The sequence below is a fragment of the Thalassophryne amazonica genome, chromosome 2 (assembly GCF_902500255.1).
Source record: "Thalassophryne amazonica chromosome 2, fThaAma1.1, whole genome shotgun sequence".
NCBI classification, from domain to species: Eukaryota; Metazoa; Chordata; class Actinopteri; order Batrachoidiformes; family Batrachoididae; genus Thalassophryne; species Thalassophryne amazonica.
Window position 1 is genome coordinate 41,830,106 of NC_047104.1, and position 18,675 is coordinate 41,848,780.

Genomic DNA, 18,675 nt, shown 5'->3' on the forward strand with positions numbered 1-18,675 from the left:
TTTGCATTTCTTCTAATGAGTGGCAACATGGGAGCCTCTAAACAACTCTCAAATGACCTGAAAACAAAGATTATTCAAAATCATGGTTTAAGGGAAGGATACAAAAAGCTATCTCAGAGATTTCAGCTGTCAGTTTCCACTGTGAGGAACATAGTGAGGAAATGGAAGAGCGCAGGCACAGTACTAGTTAGGGTCCAGAGTCGCAGGCCAAAAAAAAATCTCAGAAGCTGAAGCAAAGGATAGTAAGAACAGTCATAGTCAACCCACAGACCTGCTCCAAAGACCTACAACATGATCTTGCTGCAGATAGTATGTTTGTGCATCGTTCAACTATACAGCGCACTTTGCACAAGGAGATAATGGAATGCAGAGGAAGCACATTTGGACAAGCCAGCTTCATTTTCGAATAAGGTGCTGTGGACTGATGAAACTAAAATTGAGTTATTTGGACATAACAAGGGGCGGTATGCATGGCTGAAGAGAACACAGCATTCCAAGAAAAACACTTGCTACCTACAGTACAATTTGGAGGTGGTTCCATCATGCTGTGTGGCTGTATGGCCAGTGCAGGTACTGGGATTCTTGTTAAAGTTGAGGGTCACATGGATTCCAGTCAATATCAGTAGATTCTTTTGAACAATGTTCACGATTCAGTGACAAAGTTGAAGTTGCAGCGTTTAGAGGCTGCTGTTTCTGCAAAAACAGGATCTACTAAATATTGATGTATTTTTTCTGTTGGGGTGCCCAAATTTATGCACCTGCCTGATTTTGTTTAAAGAATTATTGCACACTTTCTGTAAATCCTTACAACTTCATTTCACTTCTCAAATATGACCATGTTTGTTTGCTATATGATATACTCAACTTAAATTGCTGATCCAAACAACCAATGATTTATAAAGGAAAATCATGGAAATTATCAGGGGTACCCAAACTTTTGCATACAACTGTACAGCTGTATGTGTTCAAGATGGGGACAGGTTTTCTATCTATATGAATAAATCTGGGTAGGATGCAATGTGTGACAATACTGCAGCAGACTTGCTATGTGGGGGGGATCAACTGGGACACCAGGACCCTCGGATATGGCCAAGCTGACAGATGCCACGCGCAGGTAACAGACATGACCATGACAACGGCATGCGGCGGAGGGACAGGAAGACAAGATAGGGAATCCCCAACAGATGACGGGAGACAGAGACTACGGAAGAACGGAACAGATGCACACGTGTACACATGTACCCACACACACATCCGGGAGGCAGCACACCTCTTCACCCATGCTGATACGTCCACAGGCAGATGACACAGAGGATCGCATCCACACCCACAAACTCAGGAACTAGGGTACGCAGAAGGCAACCACATGCTCATACACTCACTCTGACAAACACACACACATGCAACCGGGAGGCAGGGGGGGAGAGCCAAAAAACACTTGCACCCAACAGACAATTGACACCAACGGCAGAATGACAGGTGTGCACACATACATTCAGGGCTAACCAACACATGCCACAATGGACACTGGAGACAGACACAAGTGACAAGCATTCGACACAGAGACAACACAATAACCCCCGCCCAGACAGAACCCCAACAAACAGTCCTTAGTTGCACAAGCGTTTCTCAGTTTATATCTGTATTACATGCAGTTTTTATGATGGCACAACCACATTATAACAAGTATATTATTAATGTCTTTAAATGTAAATATAGTCAAAAATTTAAAGATGCTCATAGAACATTTATTATTAAACATAGATAACAGTACCTTACTGTCTCATGGCACCTTGCTCTTTATTGTTACATCCAAGTGCTATACTGAAGATTGGCCAGCAGATGTCACCATATTTAATTGCGTCAAATGCTTCGAAACAGTAAAGCATTTCAACACAGTTGTTTCATATTTATTCAGTGATTCAATCTGGCCAGGACAAGAAGCACCCAGTGACCTTATATAACCCCAGGTGATGAGCTTCAAATTTGGAACAGGTGTGCGTGGAAAGCACCAGAACAAGGGAGTGGCCAGAGAGAGAGAAACACCACGAACCCAGGGAGAGACAAGAGAGATAGAGACAGACTCAAGCAGAAAAAAAAAAACAGTAAGAGAATAAACACACAGAAAACCAATGAATGAAAGAAAATAACAATACACACCAAAAAACAAAACAGACATGGCAAGATGTCACACCCTGGCAGCCGCCGCGACGCTCCGCCACAGGAAAAACACCTCTGTTGAAAGCCTTAAGGACAAGTTGGAACATGTCCTGCCTGTTAAACAATTTCTCATATACTCACTCCACTGAAAGCCATCAAAAGCCGCCTGGATTTTACAAATGGCTATCAACACGGAGGTGTTTTTCCTGTGCCGCCGCACCGCGTCGGCTGGGTCCCGACGCGCGGATCCGTCCGCACGTCTTTCATTAAAAAAATCTCCTTTAACAGTGGAATATCCGGATAAAATGCTGAAACCGACTTCTTCTGAAACTTCTCTGTTCTCTCACGATGTCCTGGATCATTAGAGCCTGAAATGTGGAGGTTTTCAGCTTGAACAGGCTGATGACGCCGCCTGAGAGCGCTGCGCGACGTCTCGCACCGTGAAAAGTCCTTAAAGCGACAGAATCACCTCAAAATCTCTCATCAGCCGTTAAAATTTTCACTGAAAACCAGCTTAATTTTTCGAACCGTGTCCACTACGATGTGTCTCACAGGTTTAGAAAAAATTTTGATCAAACAACGCGCCAGTCTCTCAGCAACTTCTCAGACAAAGGAATTCCGACGAGGGGCTGGACGACTCCTCCCACAAGGAGTGCTCACAGGCGAATGACGTCACCGACAGGCGTGGAAAAACTCACGCATGCGCACGAGGGTTCAAGCATGTCTGACGTAAAAACATATGAATGAAATCCATATAGTTTTTGAAAAAAATAAAAAGGACCATTACTTTATTGACAGCCCTCGTGAATAAATTTACTTACTTACTTACTAATATTGAGTGCACATTTTACAACATCATTAACATTACAACACATCAACAACACATCAACATTAAAACATGCACACATCATCAAACGTGTGCACGGCATTAATAAAACATGCGCGCATTCTCTCCACATGCAAAACATTTTGCGATGACACTTCCAGGGCTCCGTAAAAATGCCTGTTTTTACAAATAAAATGGAATATTTTACAAAAGCACATTTATCTTTAAACCAACACACGTCACATTAACGTGTTGGTTTACATAATGAATGACTGAACCAATCAATGTTTAGCAGAGGCACTTTTACCCAGAATGCTTTGCGGTCTGTGTTTATTACAAAACCTCAGAATTAGTGCATTATTCAACATTAAAAGATATATGTTATATTTTAACTTTGTACAAATGACAGAATTGACATTAATGGAGTTATTCTATCAGTATTTTCACAAAACCATAAGTTAGTATGACTTTATTTTTCAAGACCTCCGCCTGACCGGAGCATTGTAATTGATAGAGAGCTGGCCTTGTGACTGCTCTCTGGGTGCCTCTGTGCTGGGAGTGTTGTAATAAACAAGTGCTTCTAGCAGGGGCAGAATGTTGAAAGAAAAATGATTATGATTAGTAAAGAGCTGATTTTGTGGGTGCTCTCAGGATTTGTATGTGCTGTGTTCTACAGGGGGCAGCATAGTCAAACATTCTGGCTCATTCTTTGGGTCTTTTGATGCTTTCAAAAGCGATCGTGTTAAAAATTAACTTCAGCTTCTTAGTTATTGCAAATGTACCAGAGAAAACAGCGGAATTTATTGATTATCTGTAACTTCCGATACATTTTTGGGTGGTTTATCGGTTTATCTTTATCAAAGATAACTTTTCAGTTATCTTATCTGTTATCAAAGTAAATTTTTTGGTTATCTGTGCCCACCACTGCATGTATCTCTAGAAAGGTTGATTGTGTAGGGGAGTGGAAACAGTTTTCTCAGATTTTCTAAAACTTTTTAAACACAGAAATGCATGAAAGGGTGTAACTTGATGTTAAATCATCAATAATTGTATCATTTCATCTTTTCCTAAGCCAATCAGTAAAATATTTCCAAATACATCTTTTGATCTGCAAGTCATGTTAATGAATCAGAAGTAACAGTCCTCATGTAACATCTGTCACATGGAATTCTTCCACAACCTTGAAGCCAGTGCTGGTAGGCACCTCACTGTTTGTTCTCTACTGCAGTTTGTACATTAGCAAGCCTACTCCCCTCTATACCCCCTATATGTCATCATGAATCGTTGTTAGTTTTCAGAGAATTTTGAAATAAAGTTTGAGGAAATTTTCATGTGTCCTTTTCTTGTAATGTCCGTCACACTTACATTTTGGTTTTCATTAAAAAAGTAACAACCAAACAAACAAAAAACAGAAGTATCACTGGGTATCTTTTCTCCCCTGCTTAAATACCTCAAGACCTTAACTATGCCCACACACAAGATCAGTGGCTTATGACTTCAGCTTTTAGTATGAGACTGATTGAAATGGCTCAGACATTTTACAAATGTAACATTTTTCACTGAGGAATTTCCTTTATACAAGATTATCAGTGATTATGCCAATGAATACATTTTCTAAAAATAATACTTATGACAAAATCCCTTCCAAAAATGGTAATTTAATTGTGGAAACCAGACTTCCACATCTTGTGGTGCTTCTCTAGACAACCCAGAACATAGTAATGTTTGGCCAATATGCATAAAACGTTTCATGCTCACAGTGTTGACTAGAAGTTTGTTACCAAATAATACAAAGATCGTGACAGCATGGCTATGCTCAGTGACATGACGTGATGTCCAACTTGGTTAATGCCACCAATCTCTTTGTACAAATTGACCACGAGGAAGCACTATAGCTCCGCATAATCCACTGTATAGAGATTAGTGTTTGACCCTTAGAGCCCTAAGGGTATTTTCTGGATTTTACCATATCTTAAGAGCAGGGGTGGTACCAAGTGCTTAGGGTGCTTGGTTTCAGTGCAGAGGTTTCCCGGTTCAAACCCCACCTTGACCGGTTTCTCCATGTAATGTGGAGTTTTGCGTCAGGAAGGGTATCCAGCATCCACATTTGCTGTGGCTACCCTGAGTGAAAAACAAGGGAGCAGCCAAAGGGACTTACTTTTACTATATCTTAAGAAATTTCCCTTTTAAGGCACTTTCTTTTCATGTCATGCCCATGTGTTGCATATCAAAATGTTCAGAACATTCTCAGCTTTCCTAATGTGAGACATATATGTGTCTTGAACACTTTTGATAGGACTATGATGAAAAGTTGACCAGGATGCTGGAGAGACTCACTGGGGCTCTGAGGGTAAATGCAGCTAGGAGGCATTTAAAAGTAATAATGAATAGATAAACAAGGCTGTATTCCGTTATGAAAGATTCATGTATACATGGACCAATGAGAAGTTGAGCCTATAGGCAGTGGGGTAGAGGGATTGTTGTTGGGGAGACTTCCAGGTTGGATAGGTGGATAGATGAATGAATGGAAGAAAGGATATATGAACACACAAATGGATGAATGGATGGATTTATAGATTTGGCTGATGATGGCTGCCTGCCATGAATCCAGGCACTGTTCTGACAACAAATGTCTCACCACGGCTCCCCTATTGTTCTGTCTGTTTATTTTGTCACCTGCTATTATGGGGGGAATGGGTCAGTTCAACAGGGCCACTGTGTGCACGAACCAACTCACTTCTACACACTGAAACAGGGCGTTGGGTAACTAGACGACATATACACAAAGAGGTCAGGGGTCACTGGGTCAGTGGGAGAGTGTGAGCTTGTGAGTAAGTCGTCGAGCGTCTGTCTATTGTTCTGTATGATTGATTGCACAGCTATTTTGTGTACGTTTGGTGCACCATGCACAGGGAATTAGGTAGCATTCCCTGGTCAGAAGGAATGTTTCAGGTTCACTTGTTCATAGTTTCAGTTGGGAGAGCAACTAATGTGTCAGTGGATCCAAGGTTGAGGTGAGATGCTGTTTTGTCAGTAGTCATATGTCAGAGAGTGATATGGATAAATTATTCATCAGTGCACATCACTATTACTTGCAGGATTCAGACTGGAATTATTTTTAGGTGGGAAATTGACTTGACAACTTCCCACAACAAAATACTTAATATGTAATTGGCATCGAGGATTTTTTTTGTGTGTGTGAAATAGATTAAACCCTGTTTAAAATGTTTGTTGGTACAGTTGCTTAAAGAAAGATTAGGTCTCTCTCAGTTTATTTTTTAGGGAAAAGTCCTGTTCTCACAATTATCCGCCCTCAGATCGAAAGCCAGATTCTCCAACCAAGTGCATCTGCTGTTAGAATTTTTCCAGACTGTGCTCCTCGAGTGAGTACAGCAAGAATTTTGACCAATAATTTAGACAGTGCACTTAAAGAATGTATACCTCCATCTGGGGAAGACCTGCCAGCCATTATTTTTACTTTTAATCACTGTTGAATCTTTGTGACATCAGCTCAGGTCAGTTCTGGGAGTATGCACAGAACCGCTTTGGGTCATGCCTCTCAAATGTAGATTTCTGTTTGCCACAACCAGGTAAAATGAGAGTTACGAATGTAACCACGGTTCTATGAATTCTGGATGACCGCCAGAGTTGCTTGTAACTCAGAGTCTTGCGAGTTCATTCCGAAAAGAAACGATCGCTGGGTTCATCTGGTATATAAAGACAACCAGTGACGTCACCCAGGTCACAGCCAATGGCGTGACTTTGTTGGTATATATTCTCGGCCTCTGTGCTGCGCACATGTAGTTATCCAGGTGCTAAAGCACCGCCCTCTGGCGGTCAGGAGGCTTTACTAATTCCACTTGTTCAGGTCCTCAACACTGAGGCACCTGGATCATGCCCAGAGAAGCAGCACATGGCCAAACTGTCGTACCTTATGTTCCCTTACAATGCGGCCACCTGTGACATGCCCCATCACAGCAGGCTTTACTTAAAAGTAAGATGAAAAATTTCTGCTACAGTTTGTCAGAAGGCACATGGGAGACTTAAGCCAAGATCTGATCTATTTTCTTGTGTGAAAATCCTTCTCTGTTGCACTTCACCATGATGCTGTGATTAGTGATGCAACAAGCAAAAATTGCACTGTGCAAAGTTTCTTCTAACACTGTTTTATTTATTTATTTATTTTTATTTTTTGGTAACCAGTGATGGGTGCTTTTGGTTTACTGACCTTGACTCTGCGGCTGATGCTGTGATTTTTGCGGAATCGATACTCTGACTGCAGCACTTGAGCAGTTGAGTGAGGAATCGGAGTGTCTGTGTTTGAGATTGTCCTGGAGCAAGACCGAAATTCAGGCTTTTAACACCTTCCAGGACTCAGGAATCAGAAGTGTATCTGTATGTGGTGAAAATGTTGAACTTTTACAGACATTCACTTATCTCAGCAGTGACGTACATTTATAGTCCTCTGCCTTTGAGATCAAGAGGAGCTTGGGAAGAGCTTATGGAGTTATGAGCCCACTGGATAAAGGTGTTTGGTCATCCCGATATCTTTGCAGATGAATAAAGGTCCAAGTCTTTAGGGTCCCTGTCTTGCTGTATTGTTGTGAGACTTGGATGCTATCCAGTGACCTAAAGTGACGATTGGATGTCTTTGGCACTTTTAGGTGTCTTCGGTGGATCCTTGGGTACCACTGGAATGACTTTGCATCAAACGAGCGGTTACTAAGAGAGGACGAGGAGTATCACTTGCATTGTGAGGCAGCATCGGCTTTGACATTTTGACCATGTGGCCCGTTTCTCTGTGCGTGATTCAGCACTCAGGTGCCTGAGTGTTCAGGACCCCTGTAGCTGGACAAGGCCAACATCAATGGTTCACCAAGCAGCAGCAGATAGATGGTTAGAGATGATAGATGGTTACAGATGATAGATGGTTAGAGATGTGGGAATGGACTGGTTGTCTGCCTGAATGGTTGCCATCCAGGACCCAATAGCTGTGCAATCAATCATACAGAACAATAGACAGACGCTCGACGACTTACTCACAAACTCACACTCTCCCACTGACCCAGTGACCCCTGACCTCTTTGTGTATATGTCGTCTAGTTACCCAACGCCCTGTTTCAGTGTGTAGAAGTGAGTTGATTCGTGCACACAGTGGCCCTGTTGAACTGACCGTGGTGCTGTGGATCCAGCAAAGTGCAGCACCAGTGCACACTTCCAGGCTTAACTTCAATGGATGGATGGATGGATAGATGGATTTAAGTGGATAGCTGTAAAATGGATTATTAGTATATACAATAATCTTTGTTTATAAAAAATGGAGGTAATATCACTTATCTTGGATAGGGTTGCAGTGCATTGTCTAGCCTGTATCACGTTTCTGTGTAGGCTCTCAGTTGTCCAGGTGGTTTCCATAGTAGAGAAGCTTGAATCTTCGACTGGACTGGGTTGCTTGACGCGAGGACGTTTCGCTTCAAATCGCAGAAGCTTCCTCAGCTAAAATTCTTGCTCTGGAAGTCTGACTTCTGTCTGACTCAGTTTTATTCTTCTCTACAAGAGTCAGACAGAAGTCAGACTTCCAGAGCAAGAATTTTAGCTGAGGAAGCTTCTGCGATTTGAAGCGAAACGTCCTCGCGTCAAGCAACCCAGTCCAGTTGAAGATTCAAGCTTCTCTACTATAGCCTGTATCACCAGGATATACAATATGCTATTTCACTGTTAGCAAAATAACAGGCAGCCCCTCAAAGAGGCAAGTTACAAAAATCCTGTCATTGCCAAAATACTTATGGTCCTCCTGACCATATTAACCATAAATTAACTGAACTTTGTATTTTACTTAAAACATATAAACAGGCATGTACACTCACATAACCTCTGGCCTCCTGTGTTGGTTCATAGAGATACTGATGCCAACTGCTTAATGCCTAATTGGTAACATGTTTCTGTGACAAAATAAAATAAAAATCACCTCTGTTGAACAGCTGTGCACATCTGCTGATGATACGAATGGGTTTGGCTTGTAAGTGTGGGTGGGGCTGATGTGGGTGGGTTTGGAGGTGAAGTCTGTGTTATTGTAAGAAGGATTGCAGGCTCTGTGTTCCACAGCTGCTTCAGCAGTGCTTTGACTCTGTCAATGGCAGGTGTTGGATACAGGGAAACTTTGTGTTGTTCACTGGCATCGAAGACACTTATGCATGCTTCGTGCACACATGCAAGTGCAAGATGAACTTGTCTTTACCCCAACTGCTGTCAAACAGAATATTCTACAATTTATGACTGTAGTGCAGAAAATTGAAGCACTGTGCTGCATGTCTTACAGTATGTTTGCATATGAATGACATAATATACAATTATAGACTTTTGATGAGGTATACCCATGATTATGCGGATCCTGACCAGGGCCGCATAATCATGGGTATACCAAAATCAAAAGTCTATAACTGCTTTATTATATGGTAAACAAGAAAATTGGGAGTTTGTCAAACATACTAAAACTGAAAAATCTATCTCAAGTTTCAGCTCTTTATTATTACTGTCATACTGCACCAACTGACATCCCTTCGGTTGACTGGAGATGCCTGTTAAGTCCGTGACGAAGACTCATCAGGCTGAGCTGTCGACTGATCACCACCTGCTGGTGAGTTGAATCCGCTGGGAGGGGAGGAAGCCGGTCAGACCTTGCAGGCCCAAATGTATCGTGAGGGTCTGCTGGGAACGACTGGCAGAACCCTCTGTCAGCGAGGTCTTCAACTCTCACCTCCAGGAGAGCTTCTCCCAGATCCCGGGGGAGGCTGGAGACATGGAGTCCGAGTGGACCATGTTCTCCACCTCCACTGTCGCATTGTTGATGCAGCCGCTCGTAGTTGAAGAAGGAGTCCTACTTGTCTTTGTTGGCAGGTGGGACTCCGGAGGCAGCTGATAGGTACTGGCAGGCCAAGTGTGCTGCAGCCTGTGCAGTCGCAGAGGTAAAAACTCAGGTCTAGGAGGAGTTCGGGGAGGCTATGGAGGAGGACTATCGGTCGGCCTCTAAGAAATTCTGGAAAACCATCCGACGCCTCCAGAGGCGGAAGCAGCTCCCCACCAACACTGTCTATGGTGCGAGTGGAGAGCTGTTAACCCTGACTGGGGATGTTGTCGGGTGGTGGAAGGAATACTTCGAGGATCCCCTCAATCCCATCGTCACGTCTTCCAGAGAGGAAGCAGAGATGGGGGACTCAGAGGCGGACTCATCCATTACCCAGGCCGAAGTCACCGAGGTAGTCAGAAAGCTCCTGGGGTACCTTAAGTCTCTGGATGTTGTGGGACTGTTTTGGTTGACACGTCTCTGCAACATCGTGTGGCAGTTGGGAACAGTGCCTCTGGATTGGCAGACCGGGGTGGTGGTCCCTCTGTTTAAGAAGGGGGGCTGGAGGGTGTGTTCCAACTACAGGGGGGATCACACTACTCAGCCTCCCTGGTCCAGAGTATTGGAGAGGAGAATTCGACCGATAGTCAAACCTCGGATTCAGGAGGAGCAGTGTGGTTTTCGTCCTGGTCGCGGCACACTGGACCAGCTCTACACCCTCCATCAGGTGCTCGAGGGTTCATGGGAGTTCGCCCAACCAATCCACATGTGTTTTGTGGATCTAGAGAAGGTGTTTGACCGTGTCCCTCGAGGCACCCTGTGGGGGGTGCTCCGGGAGTACGGTGTCCGGGGTCCTTTGCTAAGGGCTATCCGGTCCCTCTATGACCACAGCAGGAGCTTGGTCCGCATTGCTGGTAGTAAGTCAAGCCTGTTTCCAGTGCACATTGGCCTCCGCCAGGGCTGCCCTTTGTTACCGGTTCTGTTCATTACCTATATGGACAGAATTTCTAGGCGCAGTCAGGGTGTAGAGGGGGTCCGGTTTGGGAACCACAGAATCTTATCTCTGCTGTTTGCGGATGATGTGGTTCTGTTGGCTTCGTCAAATCAGGATCTATAGCTTGCACTGGAGCGGTTTGCAGCCGAGTGTGAAGCGTCTGGGATGAAAATCAGCACCTCCAAATCCGAGGCCATGGTTCTCAACCGGAAAAAGGTGCTTTGCCCTCTTCAGGTCGGTGGAGTGACCCTGCCTCAAGTGGAGGAGTTTAGGTTTCTCAAGGTCTTGTTCACGAGAGAGGGACGGATGGAGCGTGAGATCGACAGACGGATCGGTGCAGCATCTGCAGTGATCCGGTCGCTGTATCGGATCGTTGTGGTGAAAAGAGAGCTGAGCAGGGGGGCAAAGCTCTCGATTTACCGATTGATCTACGTTCCAACCCTCACCTATGGTCATGAGATTTGGCTCATAACCGAAAGAACAAGATGGCGAGTACAAGCGGCCAAAATGAGTTTCCTCCGCAGGGTGGCTGGGCGCTCCCTTAGAGATAGCGTGAGGAGCTCGGTCACTCGGGAGGAACTCGGGTGAATTTTTTCACGCCTGCGTGAAAGGATGCCTGGGTCAAGGATGAACGGCGCCAATGGAACACTGATCTTTATATTAAAAGCATGAGTGCAAGTGCATATAATTGTAAATATGTTAAAAATACATGGATGACACAAGAAAGTGAAATCACTTATTTCCATTGTGGTGCATTTAAAAATCAAATGACAAAATAGAAGTAATAATAAAATAATAATGGTAAATGGTAAATGGACTGCATTTATATAGCTCTTTTCCATCTGCATCAGATGCTCAAAGTGCTTTACAATTATGCCTCACATTCACCCCGATGTCAGGGTGCTGCCATACAGGGCGCTCACTACACACCAGGAGCAATTGGGGATTAAGGACCTTGCCCAAGGGCCCTTCGTGATTTTCCAGTCAGGCGGGGATTTGAACCGAGGATCTTCTGGTCTCAGGCCCAACACCTTAACCACTAGACCATCACATTCCCCAATAATAATAATAATGATGATAATAACAGTGTGTATATGATAACAACAACCTAACCAATTTATAAATACATTAAGACAGTAAATTAACATTAAAAAAAACAACATAATTAACAGGAAATAAAAGGGTTGAGTTTCTCGTCTAAAAATTGTTGCAGGCTAAGGTTTTGCTCATTGCTTAATTTATACCACCCTTGAAAAATGTAAAAGTAAGTCCCTTCGGCTCCTCCCTTGTTTACACTCGGGGTTGCCACAGTAAATCTAAGGTGGATCTGCATGTTGAATTGGCACAGGTTTTACACCGGATGCCCTTCCTGACGCAACTCCACATTACATGGAGAAATGTGACAGGGGTGGGATATGAACCCAGAACCTTCTGCACTGAAACCAAGTGCATTAACCACTTGGGCACCACCCATGGATCCCCACGGGCAACATGGTAGTATATATATTGAATCTGTATACACTTTCAGTTTTATTGAAGGTTACGTGGGCGGGGGGATTACATTCATCATTTATGAATTACAGCCAATGGTATGATGTACCTTTCCATTTTCAGAGGGCATAACTAATTTGACATGAGGATTTTCAGTTTTCTTTGACAAGTCAGGGGTTGGACATATGAGCATTTTACTGAATATGTCTTGGACTTTCAAACAGTATGGTGCTATGCAGTAAATCTGTCTGGAATAAGCAGTTTGCCAAACCCGAGTGACCATGCAAGAAAGAGATTAGTGAAGGAAGCCACCAAGACACCCATTGCAACTTTAACGGGGCTACAGGTTTCTGTGCCTATGAATGGAGAATTTCAATTTTCAATTTATTTTCATTTATATTGCGCCATATCACAACAAGGTTGCCTCAAGGCGCTTAACACAAGTAAGGTCTAACCTTACCAACCCCCAGAGCAATAGTGGTAAGGAAAACCTCCCTCTGAGGAAGAAACCTCAAGCAGACTAGACTCAAAGGGCTAACCCTCTGCTTGGGCCATGCTATAGACACAAATTACAAAACAATTCACAAAGCAAACATACAGGAAATGTTGCTGGTGCACAGGACGGTTTCTGGAACAGATACCACACCCATCTCTGTATGGAGCTGCACCTCAAACAGAGAGAAAAGAACAAAAAGCAGAATCAAGTATCAGAAAGACAAATACAGTATAATTTGTCATCATTAAGCAACAAGAAAAACAGAAGAAATACTAAGGTGATCGCCGGCCACTTGCCCTAAGCTTCACAAAAAGACCCAGAATTTAGATAAAGGTGAGGGCGCAGCCCGCTCCATTTCCCAATCAAATGAATTAAAAGAGTAAAAAGCATAGAAACATACTATGCCAGTATGCTAGTCATACGAAAGGGAAAATAAGTGTGTCTTAAGCTGGACTTGAAAGTCTCTACAGAATTTGACTGTTTTATTGACTCAGGGAGATCATTCCACAGAACAGGAGCACAATAAGAGAAAGCTCTGTGACCCGCAGACTTTTTATTCACCCAAGGGACAATAAGTCGTCCTGCACCTTGAGAATGCAGAGCCTGGGCTGGTATGTAGGGTTTAATTAGGTCAGCTAGGTAGGGGGGTACCAGACCGTGAACAGTCTGAACATACTGCAACTTTTGTCTGTTGCACCACCAGTTACAGCTTCATGGTGGAGCTTTTTGGTGGATTCTGTCTTGAGAACTACAGAGTCCAGACAGATTTGCCACACAGTATTGTCTTGGTTGTATTTCTTGATGATGAAAAAGAAGAAGGAGAGCCTTTATTGACATTGTTTGAAGACGGACAGATACGGACACAATATAGCAAAATTTGGCCTCTGCATTTAACCCATGTTAATTAGAGTTATACACAATACAATCACAAGGAGCAGTGGGCCACAGTCTGGTGCTTGGTGACCAACTCTAGATGTACATCAGTCTAATGACTGATGTAAACGAAGTACAGCACAAATTCAATGAGTTATTCCCTTGAAAATATAGGGTCTGTGTTGTTGCTGTTCTTTTGGTGGTTCAGTTTTTGAAATTGGATGTTGATTTGGCACACGTTTTACACAGATGATCTTCCTGACATATCCACATCGTACCAGGAGCTTTCTGTTGTCCATTGTGATGGTGTTCAGAGAAAAATGTACAAAAAATTTATACTGTCCAAATACTTATGGGCCTGTCTGTATGTGGGGAGATGCTGGTTTGTGTATTCTGTCAGTAAATTAATAACTGCACACAACCAGATATCTAAATGCAACTTACAGCATTTAAAGATGATTTGTACGTAATGAAATACTGGTTAGTTATGACAGTGTATTTCAGAGTTAACTTCTCAGTTTTGGACTTCATTACATCAAACGTGATATATTTTGAAAAGCAAAGCTTGAATGATCCCTTCATGTCGCTTCATCGTTTCATTCTTAAATGTTTTTGTTTTTCTGTGAATGCCTCTTGTGTTTGTGTTTTTCAGTCAGGCTTGATTCGTGTATCGCATGAGGAATACTTGATTGCTCCTTTACCTCAGCATCTTGCCAAACAGCATGACTACAGCGCCCCAGATGGTCACCACCCACATGTCGTCTACAAACGCTCAGCAGAACATATCGTCTGTAATCGTGCTGGCAGCCCATCTCGTGACACTTCTTCCAAATCTGACAATCCATACTTCCATCACCACTATCATCATCATCAACAGCAGCATCACCTCCATGAGTACCACCATGGAAAGTTTCAGAGGCTACACTTCTGCGGACGCCCCAAGCAATGTATGTAAGGGAACCTTATTTTCTTTATATTTCAACAACTGATGACTTTTGTGCTTGACTCGATGCTATGCTGAATTGTATGGTGGGGTTCTATAGTACTTGTATAGTATACAACCCCAATTCCAATGAAGTTGGGACATTGTGCAAAATGTAAATAAAAACACAATACAATGATTTGCAAATCCTCTTCAACTTATATTCAACTGAATACACCACAAAGACAAGATATACTCAACAAAAATATAAACGCAACACTTTTGGTTTTGCTCCCATTTTGTATGAGATGAAATCAAAGATCTAAAACTTTTTCCACATACACAATATCACCATTTCCCTCAAATATTGTTCACAAACCAGTCTAAATCTGTGATAGTGAGCACTTCTCCTTTGCTGAGATAATCCATCCCACCTCACAGGTGTGCCATATCAAGATGCTGATTAGACACCATGATTAGTGCACAGGTGTGCCTTAGACTGCCCACAATAAAAGGCCACTCTGAAAGGTGCAGTTTTGTTTTATTGGGGGGGATACCAGTCAGTATCTGGTGTGACCACCATTTGCCTCATGCAGTGCAACACATCTCCTTCACATAGAGTTGATCAGGTTGTCAATTGTGGCCTGTGGAATGTTGGTCCACTCCTCTTCAATGGCTGTGCGAAGTTGCTGGATATTAGCAGGAACTGGTACATGCTGTCGTATACGTTGGTCCAGAGCATCCCAAACATGCTCAATGGGTGACATGTCCAGTGAGTATGCCGGCCATGCAAGAACTGGGACATTTTCAGCTTCCAAGAATTGTGTACAGATCCTTGCAACATGGGGCCGTGCATTATCCTGCTGCAACATGAGGTGATGTTCTTGGATGTATGGCACGACAATGGGCCTCAGGATCTCGTCACGGTATCTCTGTGCATTCAAAATGCCATCAATAAAATGCACCTGTGTTCTTCGTCGCCTGCCCATACCATAACCCCACCGCCACCATGGGCCACTCGATCCACAACATTAACATCAGAAAACCGCTCACCCACATGACGCCACACACGCTGTCTGCCATCTGCCCTGAACAGTGTGAACCGGGATTCATCCGTGAAGAGAACACCTCTCCAACGTGCCAAACGCCAGCGAATGTGAGCATTTGCCCACTCAAGTCGATTATGATGACGAGCTGGAGTCAGGTTTAGACCCCGATGAGGACGACGAGCATGCAGATGAGCTTCCCTGAGACGGTTTCTGACAGTTTGTGCAGAAATTCTTTGGTTATGCAATCCGATTGTTTCAGCAGCTGTCCGAGTGGCTGGTCTCAGACGATCTTGGAGGTGAACATGCTGGATGTGGAGGTCCTTGGCTGGTGTGGTTACACGTGGTCTGCGGTTGTGAGGCTGGTTGGATGTACTGCCAAATTCTCTGAAACACCTTTGGAGACAGCTTATGGTAGAGAAATGAACATTCAATACACGAGCAACAGCTCTGGTTGACATTCCTGCTGTCAGCATGCCAATTGCACGCTCCCACAAATCTTGCGACATCCGTGGCATTGTGCTGTGTGATAAAAATGCACCTTTCAGAGTGGCCTTTTATTGTGGGCAGTCTAAGGCACACCTGTGCACTAATCATGGTGTCTAATCAGCATCTTGATATGGCACACCTGTGAGGTGGGATGGATTATCTCAGCAAAGGAGAAGTGCTCACTATCACAGATTTAGACTGGTTTGTGAACAATATTTGAGGGAAATGGTGATATTGTGTATGTGGAAAAAGTTTTAGATCCTTGATTTCATCTCATACAAAATGGGAGCAAAACCAAAAGTGTTGCGTTTATATTTTTGTTGAGTGTATTTAATGTTCAAACTGATAAACTTTATTGTTTTTGTGCAAATATTTGCTCATTCTGAAATGGATGCCTGCAACATTTCAAAAAAGCTGGGACAGTGGTATGTTTATCACTGTGTTACATCACCTTTCCTTCTAACAACACTCAATAAGTGTTTGGGAACTGAGGACACTAATTGTTGAAGCTTTGTAGGTGGAATTCTTTCCCATTCTTGCTTGATGTACAACTTCAGTTGTTCAACAGCCCGGGGTCTCTGTTGTCGTATTTTGCGCTTAATAATGCGCCACACATTTTCAATGGGCGACAGGTCTGGACTGCAGGCAGGCCAGTCTAGTACCCGCACTCTTTTACTACGAAACCATGCTGTTGTAACACGTGCAGAAAGTGGCTTGGCATTGTCTTGCTGAAATAAGCAATTGCGTCCCTGAAAAAGATGTTGCTTGGATGGCAGCATGTGTTGCTCCACAACCTGGATGTACCTTTCAGCATTGATGGTGCCATCACAGATGTGTAAGTTGCTCATGCCATGAGCACTAACACACCCCCCATACCATCACAGATGCTGGCTTTTGAACTTTGCTCTGGTAACAATCTGGATGGTCTTTTTCCTCTTTTGTCCAGAGGACATGCTGTCCATGATTTCCAAAAACAATGTGAAATGTGGACTCATCAGACCACAACACACTTTTCCACTTTGCATCTGTCCATTTCAAATGAGCTTGGGCCCAGAAAAGGCTGCAGCGTTTCTGGATGTTGTTGATGTATGGCTTTCGCTTTGCATGGTAGATTTTTAACTTGCACTTGTAGACGTAACGACAAACTGTGTTAACTGACATTGGTTTTCTGAAATGTTCCTGAGCCCACGCAGTAAGATCTTTTACCCAATGATGTTAGTTTTTAATGCAGTGGCGCCTGAGGAATCGAAGGTCACAGGCATTCAGTGTTGGTTTTTGGCCTTGCCGCTTACGTGTAGAAGGTTCTCCAGATTCTCTGAATCTTCTGATTATATTATGGACTATAGATGATGGAATCCCTAAATTCCTTACAATTGAATGTTAAGAAACATTGTTCTTAAACTGTTGTGGCTATTTTTTCATGCAGTTGTTCACAAAGTGCTGATCCTCACCCCATCTTTGCTTGTGAAGGGCTGAGCCTTTTGGGGATGCTCCTTTTATACCCAATCATGACACTCACCTGTTTCCAATTAACCTGTTCACCTGTGGAATGTTCCAACCAGGTGTTCTTTGAGTATTCATCAACCGTCCCAGTCTTTTGTTGCCAGTGTCCCAGCTTTTTTGAAACGTGTTGCAGGCATCCATTTCAAAATGATCAAATATTTGCACAAAAACAAAAGTCTATCAGTTTTAAAAATAAATATCTTGTCTTTGTGGTGTATTCAATTAACTACAGGTTAAAGAGGATTTGCAAATCATTGTATTCTGTTTTTATTTACATTTCACACAACGTCCCAACTTAATTGGAATTGGTGTTGTAGAAAGGTTACTTCTTAGTTTAACTTACACTCCAAAAAGCCACATGTCACATGACGTCTTAGCAGATGTCACATGACTTCTAATGTAAGCAGTGTGGGCCTTGGTGGCTACCAGGACTTTGGAATTGAAAGATACTAATGAGCAAAGGGCATGAAAACGACTATGAAAGTTAAAATTACACCCTTCTCTAAAGCTGAGGAAGTTCGTACATAAAGAAGGCAACTGAACCTCATTTCTAGTCACATGTAACTTCAAAACCACGTATGTTTTAAGAAAGACATAGAAAGAAGGACAAAGTATCTGCCAGCTGCATTCATACAAAATCCTCTCAGTGGGGTTGTGTGATGACAAAGTTATTTGAAATTTACAATGCACCTGCTGTTGATACAATCAAAAAGGTAGCACATTTCTGCACAGAAACAGCCTGTCTTTCTCTGGCTGACCTCCTAATGTAACATCAATCCAGTATCAATAAACCATCCAGCAGGTGGCAGATACTTCTATGGAATATTGCATAGGCAAAACAAAGTTGAGTTTTTTGAATGATCTGGTATGTCAAAGTTCACTAGATACTAAAGGGTTTGAAATCATTATATGCCTGTTTAGTTTGTTGAGTTATTATTTTGTTATTATTTTGTGAGAATTGTTGTTTTTGAGTTACAGTGTTAAACTAGAGCACCACGCTCATAGAGCTCAAACCTCCGCCAACATAATTT

General features: G+C 43.0%; 1 protein-coding gene across 1 annotated transcript in view; it reads left to right on the plus strand.

The window, feature by feature from the left end:
- Window positions 1–18,675, plus strand: part of adamts18 (ADAM metallopeptidase with thrombospondin type 1 motif, 18) — a 314,116-nt gene that overhangs the window by 77,803 nt on the left and 217,638 nt on the right. Inside the window, exon 4 of the mRNA XM_034185420.1 lies at window positions 14,337–14,631. Within this exon, the coding sequence (XP_034041311.1) occupies window positions 14,337–14,631 (295 nt within the window). The remainder of the gene's footprint in view (window positions 1–14,336; window positions 14,632–18,675) is intronic.